The sequence below is a fragment of the Rousettus aegyptiacus genome, unplaced genomic scaffold, assembly GCF_014176215.1.
Source record: "Rousettus aegyptiacus isolate mRouAeg1 unplaced genomic scaffold, mRouAeg1.p scaffold_m13_p_3, whole genome shotgun sequence".
Lineage (NCBI taxonomy): Eukaryota > Metazoa > Chordata > Mammalia > Chiroptera > Pteropodidae > Rousettus > Rousettus aegyptiacus.
The window spans coordinates 47445185-47460009 of record NW_023416306.1 but is presented as its reverse complement, the minus strand read 5'-3'; the positions used below and the strand labels follow the sequence as shown (position 1 = coordinate 47460009).

Genomic DNA, 14825 nt, shown 5'->3' with positions numbered 1-14825 from the left:
CCTTACCCACCAGGTCCTTACCTGCCAGACCTACGACCCTATTTTATGACCTCTAAAATGAAATAATATACTCACTGGCAGAGAGGGCAATGCTAAAATATCATTCCTCTATTTATGCCAAACCTTCAGAATTAAACACAATATACTCTCACAGCATGACTCTCACTTCAAAAGAAAAGAATGACCATATGACACGATCCTTCCTAAGTCTACAAAACAGTCTTCCTCCTCTCAAGCATTTTACCCTTTGGCCCTCTTCAAGGTCATTGTTCTCAGTTTCTTAAAGTGAGAACAATGAGGAATGTTCCACTAAGCCTATCCATTCCCTACAAAGCAGTGGCTATGGCCAAGAAAAGCATCTGGTGCTCAGATGTCCCTGGATCCTGCTGCAAAGCTCCTAGTGAGAGGAGGGAGACGAGCAAAGTATTCTATATAGTCCTCGCCTTCCTCATATAGACACGCTAAAAAAGTCAGGGGAAAAGGAATAAAACCATCGGTCAGGCTGGGATGTTCAGGTAAGAGAAACTACCAAGAGTTTTTGTGGTTTTTTTCCTTTGCCATCTCTAAGAAAAATGTTTAATTAGGATTGTATGAAATTGTCCTAAACTTACCAGCAGCAAAAAAAAAAGGCCAGCAGATAAAATGTATTTAAATAAATATTCTAAATCTACTTCCCTGCCTAATTTAGTTTATGAAATAATAAACAAGGAATCAGAGGCCTTAGATTTTTCTATTGGGTCTACTACTAATTAGGTCTTCGAAGCACTTGGAAAAAAAATTACCCCTTTCTAAATCTTCATTTCTCCAGTAAGAAATAAAAGCAAGACACCTCATTACCAGACATCTCCAATGAATTTTGAAATACATATGCAGAAGACACGACATGAATTTGTTTTAAAGGATCTCCAATGTATGAACACACTCCCATAGTAATACTGAAAACACACCATTTATGACACTGCCAAATTCATCTCTGAGTATGAGGAATAGGAACACAGCCCTGTTACCAGTGCCATCTCAATTATTAAACCTCCCCTGGGAACACAATTCCTTTATGTTATTTCCTGTGATGCTATGAAGGGAACACTCAGTTGCAAGAGTAAAAGGTTTAGTGCAGAGACAGAACGAACCCCAGAAATGGGGATTCTGTTCAATTCTGGCCATAACTTAGTTTCAGATTATAGTGCTTTCAAAACACCACAGGGCAAAAGAAATTACTAAAGAAAAAAAAAGTTTTCATATTTGCTCCATGAAATAAACTACTTCCATCATTCTACATGAATGTATTAGGAGGCAAGATTATATAAATGAAAAAAATATTTATCTTGTGGCCGAAGGACAACTTAGGACATACAAATCAGGTGACATGTAGATTGCAGGTAGAAAATAACTCTTTCCCAGGTCCAAACAGTCACAGAAATAGCCCAGAGTAATTTGAACAATAACAGCTCATTATTTTTACCAGGAAAAAACCTAAAATAGGGATAGCAGAAAAGCCGCAGCTCAGAGGAATGTTCATATGGAGAAGACCATATGGTGAGGTGCCTACTTGTCTTTGGAGAGACGAAGGCACAAGAGAAATGAAGTTACGCTACTGACAATAACCCAGGGCAACAAAAACAATTATTTCTTCTAACAGCACGTTCAGGGCTGCTGAAGAGAAAAACAGCTGCAGAAAGAACCCAGGTGAATTTTTTTTTTTAAGAGATATAAACTAATTAACTATGAGAGGATAGGTAAGAGCCCTAGGTTCAATGACATACACAAAAAAAGAACATACATAGAATTATAATTAATAGCCATGACTAAAATATATCTGACTTGATTGGGGTAGGGGGGAATATATATATATATATGTTTATACATATATGTGTGTATATATATATGTATGAACATATACACACACACACACACACACACACACACACACACAGAGAGCGTGCGCGCACGCGCGAACAATCTGAGGAATATTTTACACTCCAGTATGATGGTCCATAATTAGAGATAAAAGAAATTTTTTAAACATACCTTTGCAAGAATGTGCTTGTCTTTTATAATGTACTCATAAGTAGTTAAGAGGACATTGAATTTGCCACTTCGTAGCTGGGGGACAAGGGAGCGCCGCATGGCAGGGGTGCCCTGAATAGAAAGAAAAATATACATATATATATTACCCAATGGAAGTATGTGTGTGTTATTTCTCACTATTCAGAGCTTAATGGAGCCCAGACACATGACTACAAATTGCACACATATGCATTATCATGTATGGATGCATTATCCATGAACAAAGTGCTGGGCAAAATCACACAGGTCTTTACACTTTTCAGACTCTTATAGAGAGGCTTTCCCACTGAAAACTGAGGAGAAAGAAAGAAAAGGAAATTACAGTGACCTCGAGGTACCAGAGAATCCGATGCTCTGCTGAAAGACTCCATTTCTACAGCATCCTGCAGCAGGCGGCCCGGGCACCCGGGTAATTGCCTAACTTTGCAGGAACAGTGGGCCCGGCAGCAGCCGACAGTGAGCCAGGCAGCAGCACGCAGAATGTGCGATATTTGTCATTTGTATTACTCTCATCAGAAACCTTGCAATATGATAATTAACAATTTTCTTCTGCATTTCACTATCTGAAAGTAATTATGGTTTATTACAGTAATCTTCTTGGGATGATTAACTCTCACTGTTTAGTACATGATGTACATGACAAAACTTTACAACCAAATACAGTTCACAGATGTGCATATGGAATAAAGAAAATAAGGTCTATTTTTTGCTTTTCCACGTTTATATATAAATACAGCATTCCAAACCTTGTAAGAAATTTTCACCACAGAAGGAGCCCATTTGTCAAATTCATATGTCCAGTTAGATAGAGTCCTATAGAACAAAAAAAAAGAAAGAAAAAAGACATTTGTATAAAAGTCAGTGGTTTAAAAGATATTCTTATTTATTTTCAAGCCTCAGTGGGAAACGGGCTAGAGAATATAAAATATCTCAACTACATATTTATTTTATAGGTGTGAAAGTAAGAGATAAGTTAGAAATAAGCTGCCACAAAGCATGACAAGTTTGTTGTGGGCTCAAAAAAAATCTCATAAGAAAAAAATTAAAGCATGCATAAATATGCAGGGCAAAAAAAAAAAAAAGACCCTAAATTTTAATATGGTACTGAAAATAGCAATTGCCAAATGATTTAGTGAGTCTTTAGAAATAGCCACATAGGTTCAGAGAAAAGTTGAGTCAGGAAAATGAAATTACAAAAGACCATGAAAATATTAAATAAACCTGTCAAGAGGGAGCAGGGGAAAGAATATTGAGTGCCTTTTTTTTTGAAATCCCTGAAAGTGTCACCATAATATACAAGTCAGAACATGTGAACTACAGATAAAAAGCAAACCGTATATTCAAAATGTAGATAATATGCAAAGAATGTCTAACTACTATAGGTTCAGATAATACAGATTAAAAAGGCCTGCAAATAGTCCTCCTTTAGAAAAAACTTGAAGAAAACACCAAAACAGAATCTTTACTTTTTATCAAGGTCTAAGTTTGCATTAGCACTGAGATGTAAGATCTCAGTGATTAAAACTGCCAACTACACTCCAGGGACGGCAGTTGTGACTCCGTCTTCCTACTTTTAGGAGTATCCGAAAAAGCTCTACGAAGAATCATGCAGTGGGCAAAGCACTGGGAATTTAATGGAGAACAGCAAAGACCTATCCTTACAAAGTAGCAAAATCATTGAAAAAAAACCTATACATATTGAGGACAGTTTCACACAAAATTTGTAAGATTTTGATTTGGATTCTGCTTTAAAAGATACAAAAAAGGAAGATTTCAGGATATATTGTCTTTTGAATATATGTAACCTTTTGGAAGTGAAACAAGAAAAAAAATCAAAGAAATCTTAAAATAAGTTAAAAAAAAAGCCAGACCTTTCCTCTTCGTGAGCCACTAACAGAATGATGAGGAATAAGGCCCACTGTACCATGGGCAGGCTGTGTCAACTTGCTGATGGCTGATAAAATTGTCTTGTGCTTAAATAGCCAATCAAAGAGGCTGGGAATAAGGGTAGGGGCTGGGAAATAAAAACCTAAACCCATATTACATGCTCTTGGTAATCCCACTACATGCTACAATTTTGCCTTAAATGTAAAACAAGGCCAAGCTACTAGCAGGGCACTCTACAACATACAGAAAGATAACGGCAGAATAAATGGCATTACTTACGAAAGGGGAACAATGATGAGATAGGGGCCATTGAGTCTTTTGTGCTCCATCAGATAAGTGATGAGTGCAATGGTCTGTATGGTCTTTCCCAGCCCCATTTCATCAGCTAAGATTCCATTCAGATTGTTATTATACAGGGAAACCATCCATTCCAGGCCCTGGAGCTGAAATGAAAAGTAATTGCTTCAATTACCCAAGATCTGTACAGGTAATTAATACTAATACAACTCAAGTGAGGCTGTGACTTCTTAACTCCTCAGTGCTATATGTTGGATTTCCCACAGTAGGACAGTGGGGAAGTACCAACACAAAAAGAATTTAAAATATGAGCCTGTAATCATCCCTGCTGCTTGGCAGGTGCTGAGTGTTAATCAGATTTAGAAATGATGGGCTAGAGCATACTGGTGGGATTTTAAGCAGCTTTGCTGTTCATCCCTACTTAGCATTTCGCAGTATATGACATTCTAGAGTTATTACAAATGAGGAAAACCCAAACCAAAATCCATTTCAACCATTCCAACAACAAAAAGCCAATGTGAGGATTAAAGACAAACAAACAAGAAGGCAGGTTTGACTCGATCACAGATCCTTAGAAATAGCCTTCTTGGCAAAGAAGCACCTCCCTCCAGGATAGGATCCCCTCAATGAGGAAGTTGGGCGACCAGGGAGCCAGAGGCTTGCTGCTGGGCCCAGAGTAGGGCACTTCCTGGCGGAGAGAAACCTCCCAGGCAGCACATGGAAACTTTGTGATGTGGGCACCCCCCAAGGGCAGCACACTGGAGGCTGACTGCCTGGAGACATGTTCCAGATATTTTTTAAGTACACAAGATTCAGCTTTGGATTCCCTGTGTTAAGTACAACAAAGTTTAGGTGAAAATACAAAATCATTAAACCTCCCTCTCCCAAACACCAATTCCCTTCTACCATCATACTACAGATGCTGGGTTTAAAAGGCAGGATCAATTTTACTTTATACATATATGTATATATACATACATATATGTCGATTTAGCTTGCTAATGAAGTTATGCTTAGGGAAATGTTAATTTTGATGTTTTACGTGAAAACGTGATTCATTTATTTTAAAATTTATTAAATCATTATTCTGTGCAAGAGGCTATGCAAGGAGCTATATTGCAGATGGATACCTAGTGTGAGATGCATGCCTCCCCTCAGAAGTTTGCAGTCAGAGAGGAGACAATATCCATTCACATATACATACACAGGCACCAAGAAACAGTTGACAGGGCCAGTGCCATGCGTATCAAATAGTATGTGCAGAGTTTTTATTAGAGAGAGCACTGCAATGGTTTGAAGAAATATTTTCATATTCCATGCTGAGCATCTTGTGCCATGTAAGACTCCACGTCATTCTAAAGGGTTTTTCAGAACAACAGCAACACCAAGACATAGGAGAAAAATGGGAAGAGCATTTGAAAACCTGGGCAAAGAGAAAGGAAGTGAGGAAATGACTGGGAACCACAACTGGTGGGTAGGAGAAGCTGGGAGCCTGTAACAGGACCTTGAGGACCACCAGACCTTTAGAAAAGTCAACCAAATGCCAGAAACATTTCTACACTCAGCGGTAGTGAGTTCTTTTAATGTAAATTGGCAAATAGGCTCAATTTTGTGTCTCTGTTAATCCCAGATAAAACAGAAGCAGAAACTGGCAGCAGAAGGGTCTAGAAATTCACAAAATCGTGGAAAGTGATTTGGACTTCCCTAGACCATGGAGTTGGAGGAGTTGGGTATTGAACCAAGCTTACGTGGCTTTCCAGGAAGTGGCAGGAAGGCCTTAGCTACATCAGGGTTAAATAACTATTAATGATAGAAAAACTCAGCAAGAAGCAAGAAGATAGAAAGCTTACTCATGGGCAGAGTGATCCAGGAAGGCTCCGAGCTATAGTTTTAATTGCTTCGCGAGAAATGGAAAGGATCTCATGAGGCAGATATGTGCAACCAGAATCTATCTAAAAAGAAGGAGCTTCACGAGACAGAAACCCAGAGGGGAGCAAAGCAAGGCATGTTCTGGGGTCTACAGCAGCCGGGTTCAGGGAGAGTGGCTTAATATTCACATATGTAAATAGCAGAGATGGTTTTTAAAAGACAGTGAAAAAGGTGTTAGATGGCAGAAGAAATCAATGTGGCGTTAATTTTTTTTATAAATAATAGAAAGAATGCATCTCCCAGATAGAGACACATGAAAGTTTTTAGGATACACTCTGAGTTAACTCCAGCATTGGGTAGACCAAATAAGATGATAAGCACTTGGAACCTCATGAACATATGATGGTCTCCGGAGAAAACAGGACCTCACTACACCCAGAGCAGTGGCTGTCAAAGTGAGCTGCAGGGTCTCCTGGGGGTCCTCGGATCTTCTCAGGAGACCCGCAAGGTCAAACAATTTTCATAATAACACTAGGGCATTACTTATCTTTTATATTGTACAGATAGTTGCACTGATAATGCGAAAGCAATAGTGGGTAAAAGTCGCTGGCGCTTCGGCACACGACAAGGCAGTGCCGTGGTAGCAGCAGCCACTGTATTCTTCCCACCCCAGGTCATGGCGGCCAACACGGCGCCAAGTTTTAAGAGTGTAGAAGACCTGAGTCCAAAACGTTTGAGAACTGTTGGCCTAAAGCATGTACTTCCTGAAGTGTATTCTACAGGGCATTAGTTTTACAAGACGTTAATGGTGATAATATGAAAATAAGGCGGGGTGGTCAAAACAGTTTGGGAAATACAAAGTTAGAGTTATTTTACTACAGGACATTGATGTGTAATTACGGATTACCCATTTATATTTGTAGAGTCATAAGTGTGCTGATGTGTAACTTCGATAACCAAGAGGAATCATTGTTGGGATGCCCATTCATTCGGCTGTTTGGCTCAGGAAGGTCCTAGGTTCTGCCTATTATCAACAATAAGAGCTCCTATCCACTCTCATGAGTATCCGATTTGGAATAGAGTAAATTAGATGGTAATCCTAGTCACAGTTGATAGTATTTCTCATATTTATTTGAACATGGAACCTGTTTTTCTTTTTCTTTTTGAGGTACCTCTCATGGTACAAATGTTCCAAGGAACATACTTTGGGAAAACACTAGAAAGTGGTAGGAGATAGAAGAAAGGAGCTGACCTCATTTTAGATAGGTCAAATAAAACGTCTGTTACGTTCATAGCCTAGTTTTCATCAAAGCACAGATGCTTACCACTTTGTTGTGACTTTAAAAAAAGCGTAAATGTAGTCAGTAGTGACTCTTAGGCAGCTGAATCCACAGCGCTGAACTATAGCCACCACTGAAATTTATGAAGAAATACTTTATTTGTTTCCAAATAAAGTACATGTTCCCTATACTCACAAAATGTGGCTCGGTTTTCCATTTTGAAGAGATCCACGATGAAACGGTTCCAAATGTTAAGCCAGGATTTCTTAAAACACAATTCATCCCAAAACCATAAAAGAGAAAGCAGATATGCCCTAGTAAAGATGGTAAAATGGAACTGCTCTAAAAAGCAGAATTATAGGCACAATGGGAGTATGTCAATATTATAAGCAGTATGACCTAAAATGCCTTAACATCACCAAACCTCTTAAGTAATCAACACTTGCATGACACACTCCAATTAAAATTAGGTAAAAGACTGTGACTTATGAAGGAAACACAAACCACATCAGTTACCTGGTAATGCTTCAGGGTCCCATTAATGAGAAGTGCAGACTGCTTCTCTACCCTCTCAGAGATGGCATGAGCCACCGTGTAATAGGACTGGGAGCCTCTGGCACTGTACTGCATGCTGTATTCATCATCCACATCTTGCTTAGCTGTCCTGAAACAGAAAAAGTGGAGAAGCACACACATTTTGGTGTGCATGTTAGTTTATTTTATAAAAAAAAGAAAGAAAGAAAGAAAGAAAAAGAATGGAAAGCCTAAAATAGCTGTAGTATGTATGGTTTATATATTGCTTACTATTTAATTGCCTAGTAATTAAGATACATTGTAATTCTCACAAAAACTAAGTGAGGTGGACATTATTGCTGTCACTCTCATTTTATGTGAGTAGAGAACTTTAGGCTTAGAGGGGTTAATTAATTTGCCTGGGTCACATAAAAGGTAGTGGAGTCAGAATTTGAATGCAGGCCCACTTGACCTCAAATGACTGATATGAACATGAACCATACCTGCAGATTAACACTTTGCCTGTGAAGCTGTCCTTGGCTCTTAGGATGCAAAAATAAATCCTAGTCATAAAACACCATCTAACACTTGCAGGACAGGTGAGAGAGGGCTGAAGTCGACATTAAAAAGACAGGAAAGGAGAAGGGTAGTCTTCCATTTTCTATGCCTGGTTAAGGAGCCGGTATTTTATTCTACAGGCCATGAGGATTCACTGAGAGCTTCTCAAAGCTTTCAGTGAAGGAGGAGGGAGGACTGATAAAACAAAGGTTCCTAAAGTGGGGCATACAGCCTTGCAATAAAAGGAGAAAATTTTAGACAATCTATTTCTGGTTTAAAAAAAAAAAAAATCTCGTCACTTTCTAATGTTCTATTTTGCATATTGTTTCGCAACAATTTTCTTTTACTATTAGAGCTGTACAAGCAAAGAGCTGTGCAGACCACTGACACGAAGGGCAGATGGGGTGTGGCATGCAGCTGGGCACTCAGACAGGGGAAGGAGGAGTGGGTTCCTAGGGTTCTGGGGTGTTTCCGGGCAGAAGCAGGTGGCTGACCGGCTTGGCAATGAGGACAGAGGAGGAAATGGTGTTTCTCACTTGGGTTTCGGGGGTGAGCGTTGATGCCATTAAGGCAGGAAGGAAGGGCAGCGAAGCAGCCTGCGAGAGAGGCAAGCCTGATGAGTTCAATCTGGGATGGAGCACACATGACAGGTGAGGAGCCCAAGAGTGCGCCTGAGCTGGAAGAAGGGACTCAGGAGGGAGAAGAGGATGGAACGAAAGACAGGAGCAACCCAAACCCTCGGGCCTGGTGGCCAGGAGCTCAGTGGTGACCTCTGATGGTAGCATCTCAAATGGAGTGTAGGCATGAAGTAGGGTTCCTTCCTTAAATAAAATTTTCTAAAAGAAAGTTCATAAAGCCTAGTCCTCATGAAATACATTTGCAAGAGAGAAAAGCCTTTTGAGAGATACACACTCAATGATCTGCTTAGCGTCCTTCTCAGAGACTTCTTCACTGTTTGGATCCAGAAGTATTTTCTCTTCGGTTTCCTGCCGACTGGACTCTTCCTCCTCATCCTCGGGAAGGAATAAGGATACAGAGAAGATTCCATTTTAACCAGAGGGTCTACGATTGGCATTTTCCGAAAAGAGATTAAACAGCATTCGACTTCATAAAAAACAGTATCCAACTTCACAAATGAAGTAAATAAAATTAAGGAAGGAAGATTTAACATCTGCCTCTACCAGGCAATACTCGCCATCCATTGTAGTTTAAGTCACTGAATGACAGATAAAAGGAACCCTCTGAGGATTCCCTAGAACCAGTGCTCCCAAGAATAAATATGCAAAAATCATGCCAGAAAGAGGAACATGGATCAGAAACGAACACGGTTCGTTTATCAAAGAGGCCTGTAAACCATGTCTCCCTCACTTAATGACATCCTATACCCTTCTCTCCAAAGCCAGACTCTGGAGATCTAAATACTGTCCTGCTCATAAAAATGTTCTCTCTGATAATGCCAGTGGCCTTTGGTGACCCCTCGGGCTTTCACAGTAGTGGGCCTGGAGCTTATACACACTTGCTTTCTGTAGCTACTTCTCATTGCATATTTCTGAATAATTAGATTGAAAGTGTCAATAACTTGGCAAAGGATTCATTACCTCCCCACCTCTCTACTGTGTATGATATTCTGCTGACCTCTTTGAAAGCTTCTCTAAAAATATCATGTCCACTACTGACTGCTGGTTGTTGAAGGCTAAATCTTTCCAGATAATCCAGTAGAATTTCCTTTAAAAGTAGATTTAAGGAGAACAATGATTTTCCACAATTCTTGAATGAAAAACTATGAACTAACACAATACTAATATTAAAAATCAAGCCTATGATAACAGATCATTGATACACGGGTGAACTGAGGAACCAGTATAGCTCCTTCCTTTGCCAGGTGATAGATGAAGCACGAAGGAAGATGAGATTTGTCACGAGTGGCAGACCCTAGATGAGTACCTGCGTCTCCCGACCCCAGAGCCAGAGTTCATCCTCTTCCCAACTGTCTGCAGTTATCAGTCTCAGGCTGGCATGTGCAGGTTAAGCAGCCTACTTTATCTCATCTCTGTCCCTCCCTGGCTCTCTAACTCAGTGAGACGATTCTTCGAACGGATCATTTATGGGCCCATTCATCCGAGTAAACAAGAAACATTTTAAAAATTGATTTTGTAAGCTTCAAGTACCTCAGTGAAAGAGTAGCCTATTAAAAAAAATAGCATGGCTCTAAAAGTATTTGCTTTTTAACAGTATACTTTTTAAAAATATAACTTTTATTATTTTTCCTCTTTGCAAAAGCAATAGGTATCCATTATAGATAAATTTAGAAAACAGGGGTCCATAAAATAGAAGGCAACAAACAGCAATCGTCTTAAAATCCTAATGAGCTATTATCAGTAAGGCTGCTTTGCCTGGTCTGTGGATCCAGGTACTCTGTGAACCAAGATTCCTCCACCCTGGCAAACATCAGATTTAATGACTACCCACTAACAATGCTCTAATAAAGGAGATAAAAAACTTCTTTTAATCGTTCTATTTGTTAACTATTAAACATTCATAGTTGATCTAAAAATACCTTTATTATTTCTTAATTTCTACTAAAAGTATCCAAGATTAACCTTTGAGGTTCCAGATATATTGAGCATCCCATTCCTTCCAAGATACTGAAAAATGTGCATCTCTTTCAGTAACAGGCACATCCAAGGAATTCAAATAAAAAACACATTTAAAGAGAAACCAACAGGCTCAACAAACTCATTAAACCAAGCCCATGTTGCCCTTTTCATCTAAATTTCCAGACTTTTCACTTCAAACAGACTGTAAGGCCCAGAGGACTTTAGACATTTTTAGGCTGTGAACCCTCAGTATGAACCACTGGGAGGCATGGGATTGCCTTTCCCAAATAAATCTCTCTTCGGTGCTCCCCAAAAGACCTTTCTACTACTTCTGATTTAATGCCAGACCGTCTGTTCGAGGTACTTAATAAATTTAGAATTTGCCACATCAACCCATTGGCCAGAAGCCCCCCAAAAGTCATTGTACCACTAGGCATGCCCCACCAACGCTTTGGCAAACCCTCAGCCTCAGTCATCATCCAAAGGCCAAGACTGAAGGAAGAAGTAATAGAAGGACACATGCGTTTCTCTCATAAAATTTCAAACCAATTAACTCCAAATAAAGATATATATACATACCTCCTCCTCGTAATCAGAATCACTCTCTTCACTGTCAGATCTGGGAGCAACTTCATAACTACAGGAAAAGGCGTGAGGAAGAAGAGGGGGCTCAGTTCTTTAAATTATAAAACAATACATATACGCACGACGTAACTAGCATGTTCTATGTGCAAATGACAAAATGCAGGTTAACAGCTTTAACCATTTCAACAAAGGTTGTGTTCCAAGGTTTTACAAGGATCACAAAAATCTAAAAAGCCAAAGAACACCAAAAATTCGACTTTAATGCTATACCCAGGATTCATTTCCAACCAGGCGTCTAGCTGACTTGCTTTGGGTGCTTCTGGTCCAAACAGGACCTTGCCGGTTTCTGTGTGAGTCACTTTGACAGGAAGGTCACTCATCTGACTGCTTTCATCTATAGGCTAGAAAGGAGAAATAAAACAAAACAAAATACATCAGCACTTGGTGTCAAGATGTTCTCACAGTTCTGTGCTGGGTGTTTCTTCTCTTTTGGGCTGCCCAGCATCTAAAACTTTTTCTGTGATTAGAACTTTTACCACCTGAGTCTTGGTGGGAAGTGGGAGACTACTCCTACTAAAGAAATGGAAAACACCAATGTCCCTTGCACCTAAGGTACTGGCAGAAGACCTCAGCTCCGCCGACTGGGTGCACTCACCGGGGTTCTGAATTAGGAGCTAGAAGTCCAAGGAAGCAGGGACCAACAGGCACACTGGTGGGAGGGCAGACCACGATGGCAGCAGGGCCAGTGTAGTGGAATTGGCCAAGCTCCTTCCTACTCCCAGTGTCAGCCACAGCCTCACTGACCCGTTGTACAGCATAATTTTGGTGTAGCCTCGAGTCGGGTTCTCCAGGCTTCTCCAAGAGATCTGATGAATTACCCAATATCCTATTAATACATTTCCTTCTTACTTAAATCAGGCAGGGGTGATTTTTGTCATTTCTAACTAAGAGCCTCAACCCCCAAATAACAACTATTGCGAAGTCATGGTTTCGGAGAGATCTGGAAAAGGAAAAGGTATGTAATTTGTGTCATCTCATTACTGGCCAGTTTGGCTTTTGCAGAACCAGTGTCCTTTATCTAAAACCAAACCATCAGGTATCTTAGACCAACCATTAGTACCTGTGAGTGTGATAAAGCAGAAAGGTCTGCTCATATGAAACCTGGAGAACAGACCAAGACTGAGCTGAAGACTCAGTGGAAAATGAATTGCTCAGAAAATTAAAAGAATAAATGAAATAGCAGAGGCCGTGCTTAACCTACTTTAGAGAACAAATTGTTTTAAAAGCTCTAAAAATGGAGTAATCCTATGCAAATGAATGCTACTGATTAGAGGGTGACTGTACTTCTAAGAGCAATCCCCCACCCCACCCCCAGGCGATGTTTGTTTAGAAATGCTTGATTTGTGAGAGGTTCAGGTTATCTATCCCCTTAAAAATAATAATATTTGACGTTTAGACTATTCATCAATTCCAAAGAATTTTTCCTAACTTGTTTTTATTTAGAGTTAAATAAAAATGATATGAAAAACAGTATACTGGAGGTTTTTTTCTATATCTAATAGGAAATGACTCCTCCCCAAATTGGTTCTTTCCCTCTTATCCCTCAACAAAGTGCTGTCAGAATAAGAAACAATATATTAGTGATTAGCCACAAAAACAAACAAACAAAAAAACCTTTGAAAAAAGAAAAGTCTTACTCCAGACTATCGTTTTTTTTTTTTTTTATTTTACATGTGCTAAAGTAGTGGTCGTGAACAATGTTACTTTGCACACCAAGATGAAATCTCTTCCTCATTAACGTAAAACATCTCCTATACGCTCATGTGAGAAGAGAAGGCAATCTACCATTCGCTATCATCTCCATTGGAAAAAACGTATTCCATGATCTTGAACTATTATAGTACAGTTTGTTTTATTGTTTTAGATGCCATGCCTCAAAGAAAATTGGGATTGACAGCAGCTGGAATGAAAACGTTGGCACAGGCACTGAATGAATATAGCAGAGTGTAGTAAGAATATGATTTCCAAACACACTGAACAAGATGTCCACTTCGCCAACTTCAGCAAACAGAACACAATATGCTAAGATTAAAAGGAAAAAAAAAAGGTGTATGTCACAGGCCCAAGATGAGTAGGTTATTTTCTCAAGAGAAAGTAAGAGATAAGAGCACTATCACACTGACACTTTAAATCTCTCCTTCTGTGCTTGTTAATTACAGACCGATGTGAGGTGTGCTTAGGTAAGGCAGGGCTTTTACAAATTAGAGTGTTTCTAAGTGCTCTAATATATATATATATAGTATTCTTCCCCCATAACAGCTCAGGGATTGTTTCTTACATATTAGAAATTTATCCCAATCCTTTCCTTGTGATGGATTATAGTGGTTAAGCAACATTTATTGTTCAAGAGGTTTCTGCATGAAATAGGAGTTTCAACCTTTCTTCTGCATCCAGGCTGTTCACATCCACAATACATGTCACATGCACAGAGATTCTGGACTGAGAAGAGGCAACCTTCCACCTACCCAAACTTTAAGGGTGTTTATCCAAATCTGTGAGAGGAGAAGGCAGCTTGAAACAAATTCCCTTCCCATCCTGCTCTGGGGCTATGACCCTCGTGTGAATAGTTAGTTAGTAGAGAACCTTGAGTTCCAGAGGGAAAAAAAAATCTGGTAAATGAGTAGTTCTATTTTCATGATTCAGGAGAATATTAGAAATACTAGAAAATAAAATATAGGAATATGCTAATGAATCTACAAATAGAAGCTACACTGTAAGCCTATAGAAAATGTCAAAAATTAAGTTAACCAAATATGCGAACTGTTTGGCTTATGAAGTTTTATAATTTTAAATTAGTTACAAACCAAGGAAAAAGGGTCATAGTTTATGCTTCGGTGTCATTTACTAGGCAAATGTAATTATAGAACTAAGAGTTTTATACATTCTAAGTATGCATAAACATATGCTTGTATGTGCACAGAAAATTCTGGAATGGTACACAAGAAATTTAATATCAGTTGATTGGCAGACTGAGAAGGAAGCAGATTACTTTTCAGTCCCTTTTATACTATCCTAATGTTCTACTGCGCTAATGTACTACTGTTTTCATTTAAAAATAAAGAGTTGGGTAAAAATAAAATTAGTATACATGGACAATGGTACTGGAAGGTAT

At 39.2% G+C, this 14825-nt stretch overlaps 1 protein-coding gene across 8 annotated transcripts in view; it reads right to left on the bottom strand.

Moving 5' to 3' along the window:
• SMARCA2 (SWI/SNF related, matrix associated, actin dependent regulator of chromatin, subfamily a, member 2) overlaps nucleotides 1-14825 on the bottom strand; it is a 182586-nt gene that overhangs the window by 92815 nt on the left and 74946 nt on the right. For all 8 annotated transcript variants that reach the window (XM_016162639.2, XM_016162637.2, XM_016162643.2 and 5 more), the window contains 7 exons: nucleotides 11924-12054; nucleotides 11648-11705; nucleotides 9384-9484; nucleotides 7917-8064; nucleotides 4234-4397; nucleotides 2814-2880; nucleotides 2029-2139 (listed from right to left, as the gene is read on the bottom strand). In XM_016162639.2, the coding sequence (XP_016018125.1) occupies nucleotides 2029-2139; nucleotides 2814-2880; nucleotides 4234-4397; nucleotides 7917-8064; nucleotides 9384-9484; nucleotides 11648-11705; nucleotides 11924-12054 (780 nt within the window). The remainder of the gene's footprint in view (nucleotides 1-2028; nucleotides 2140-2813; nucleotides 2881-4233; nucleotides 4398-7916; nucleotides 8065-9383; nucleotides 9485-11647; nucleotides 11706-11923; nucleotides 12055-14825) is intronic.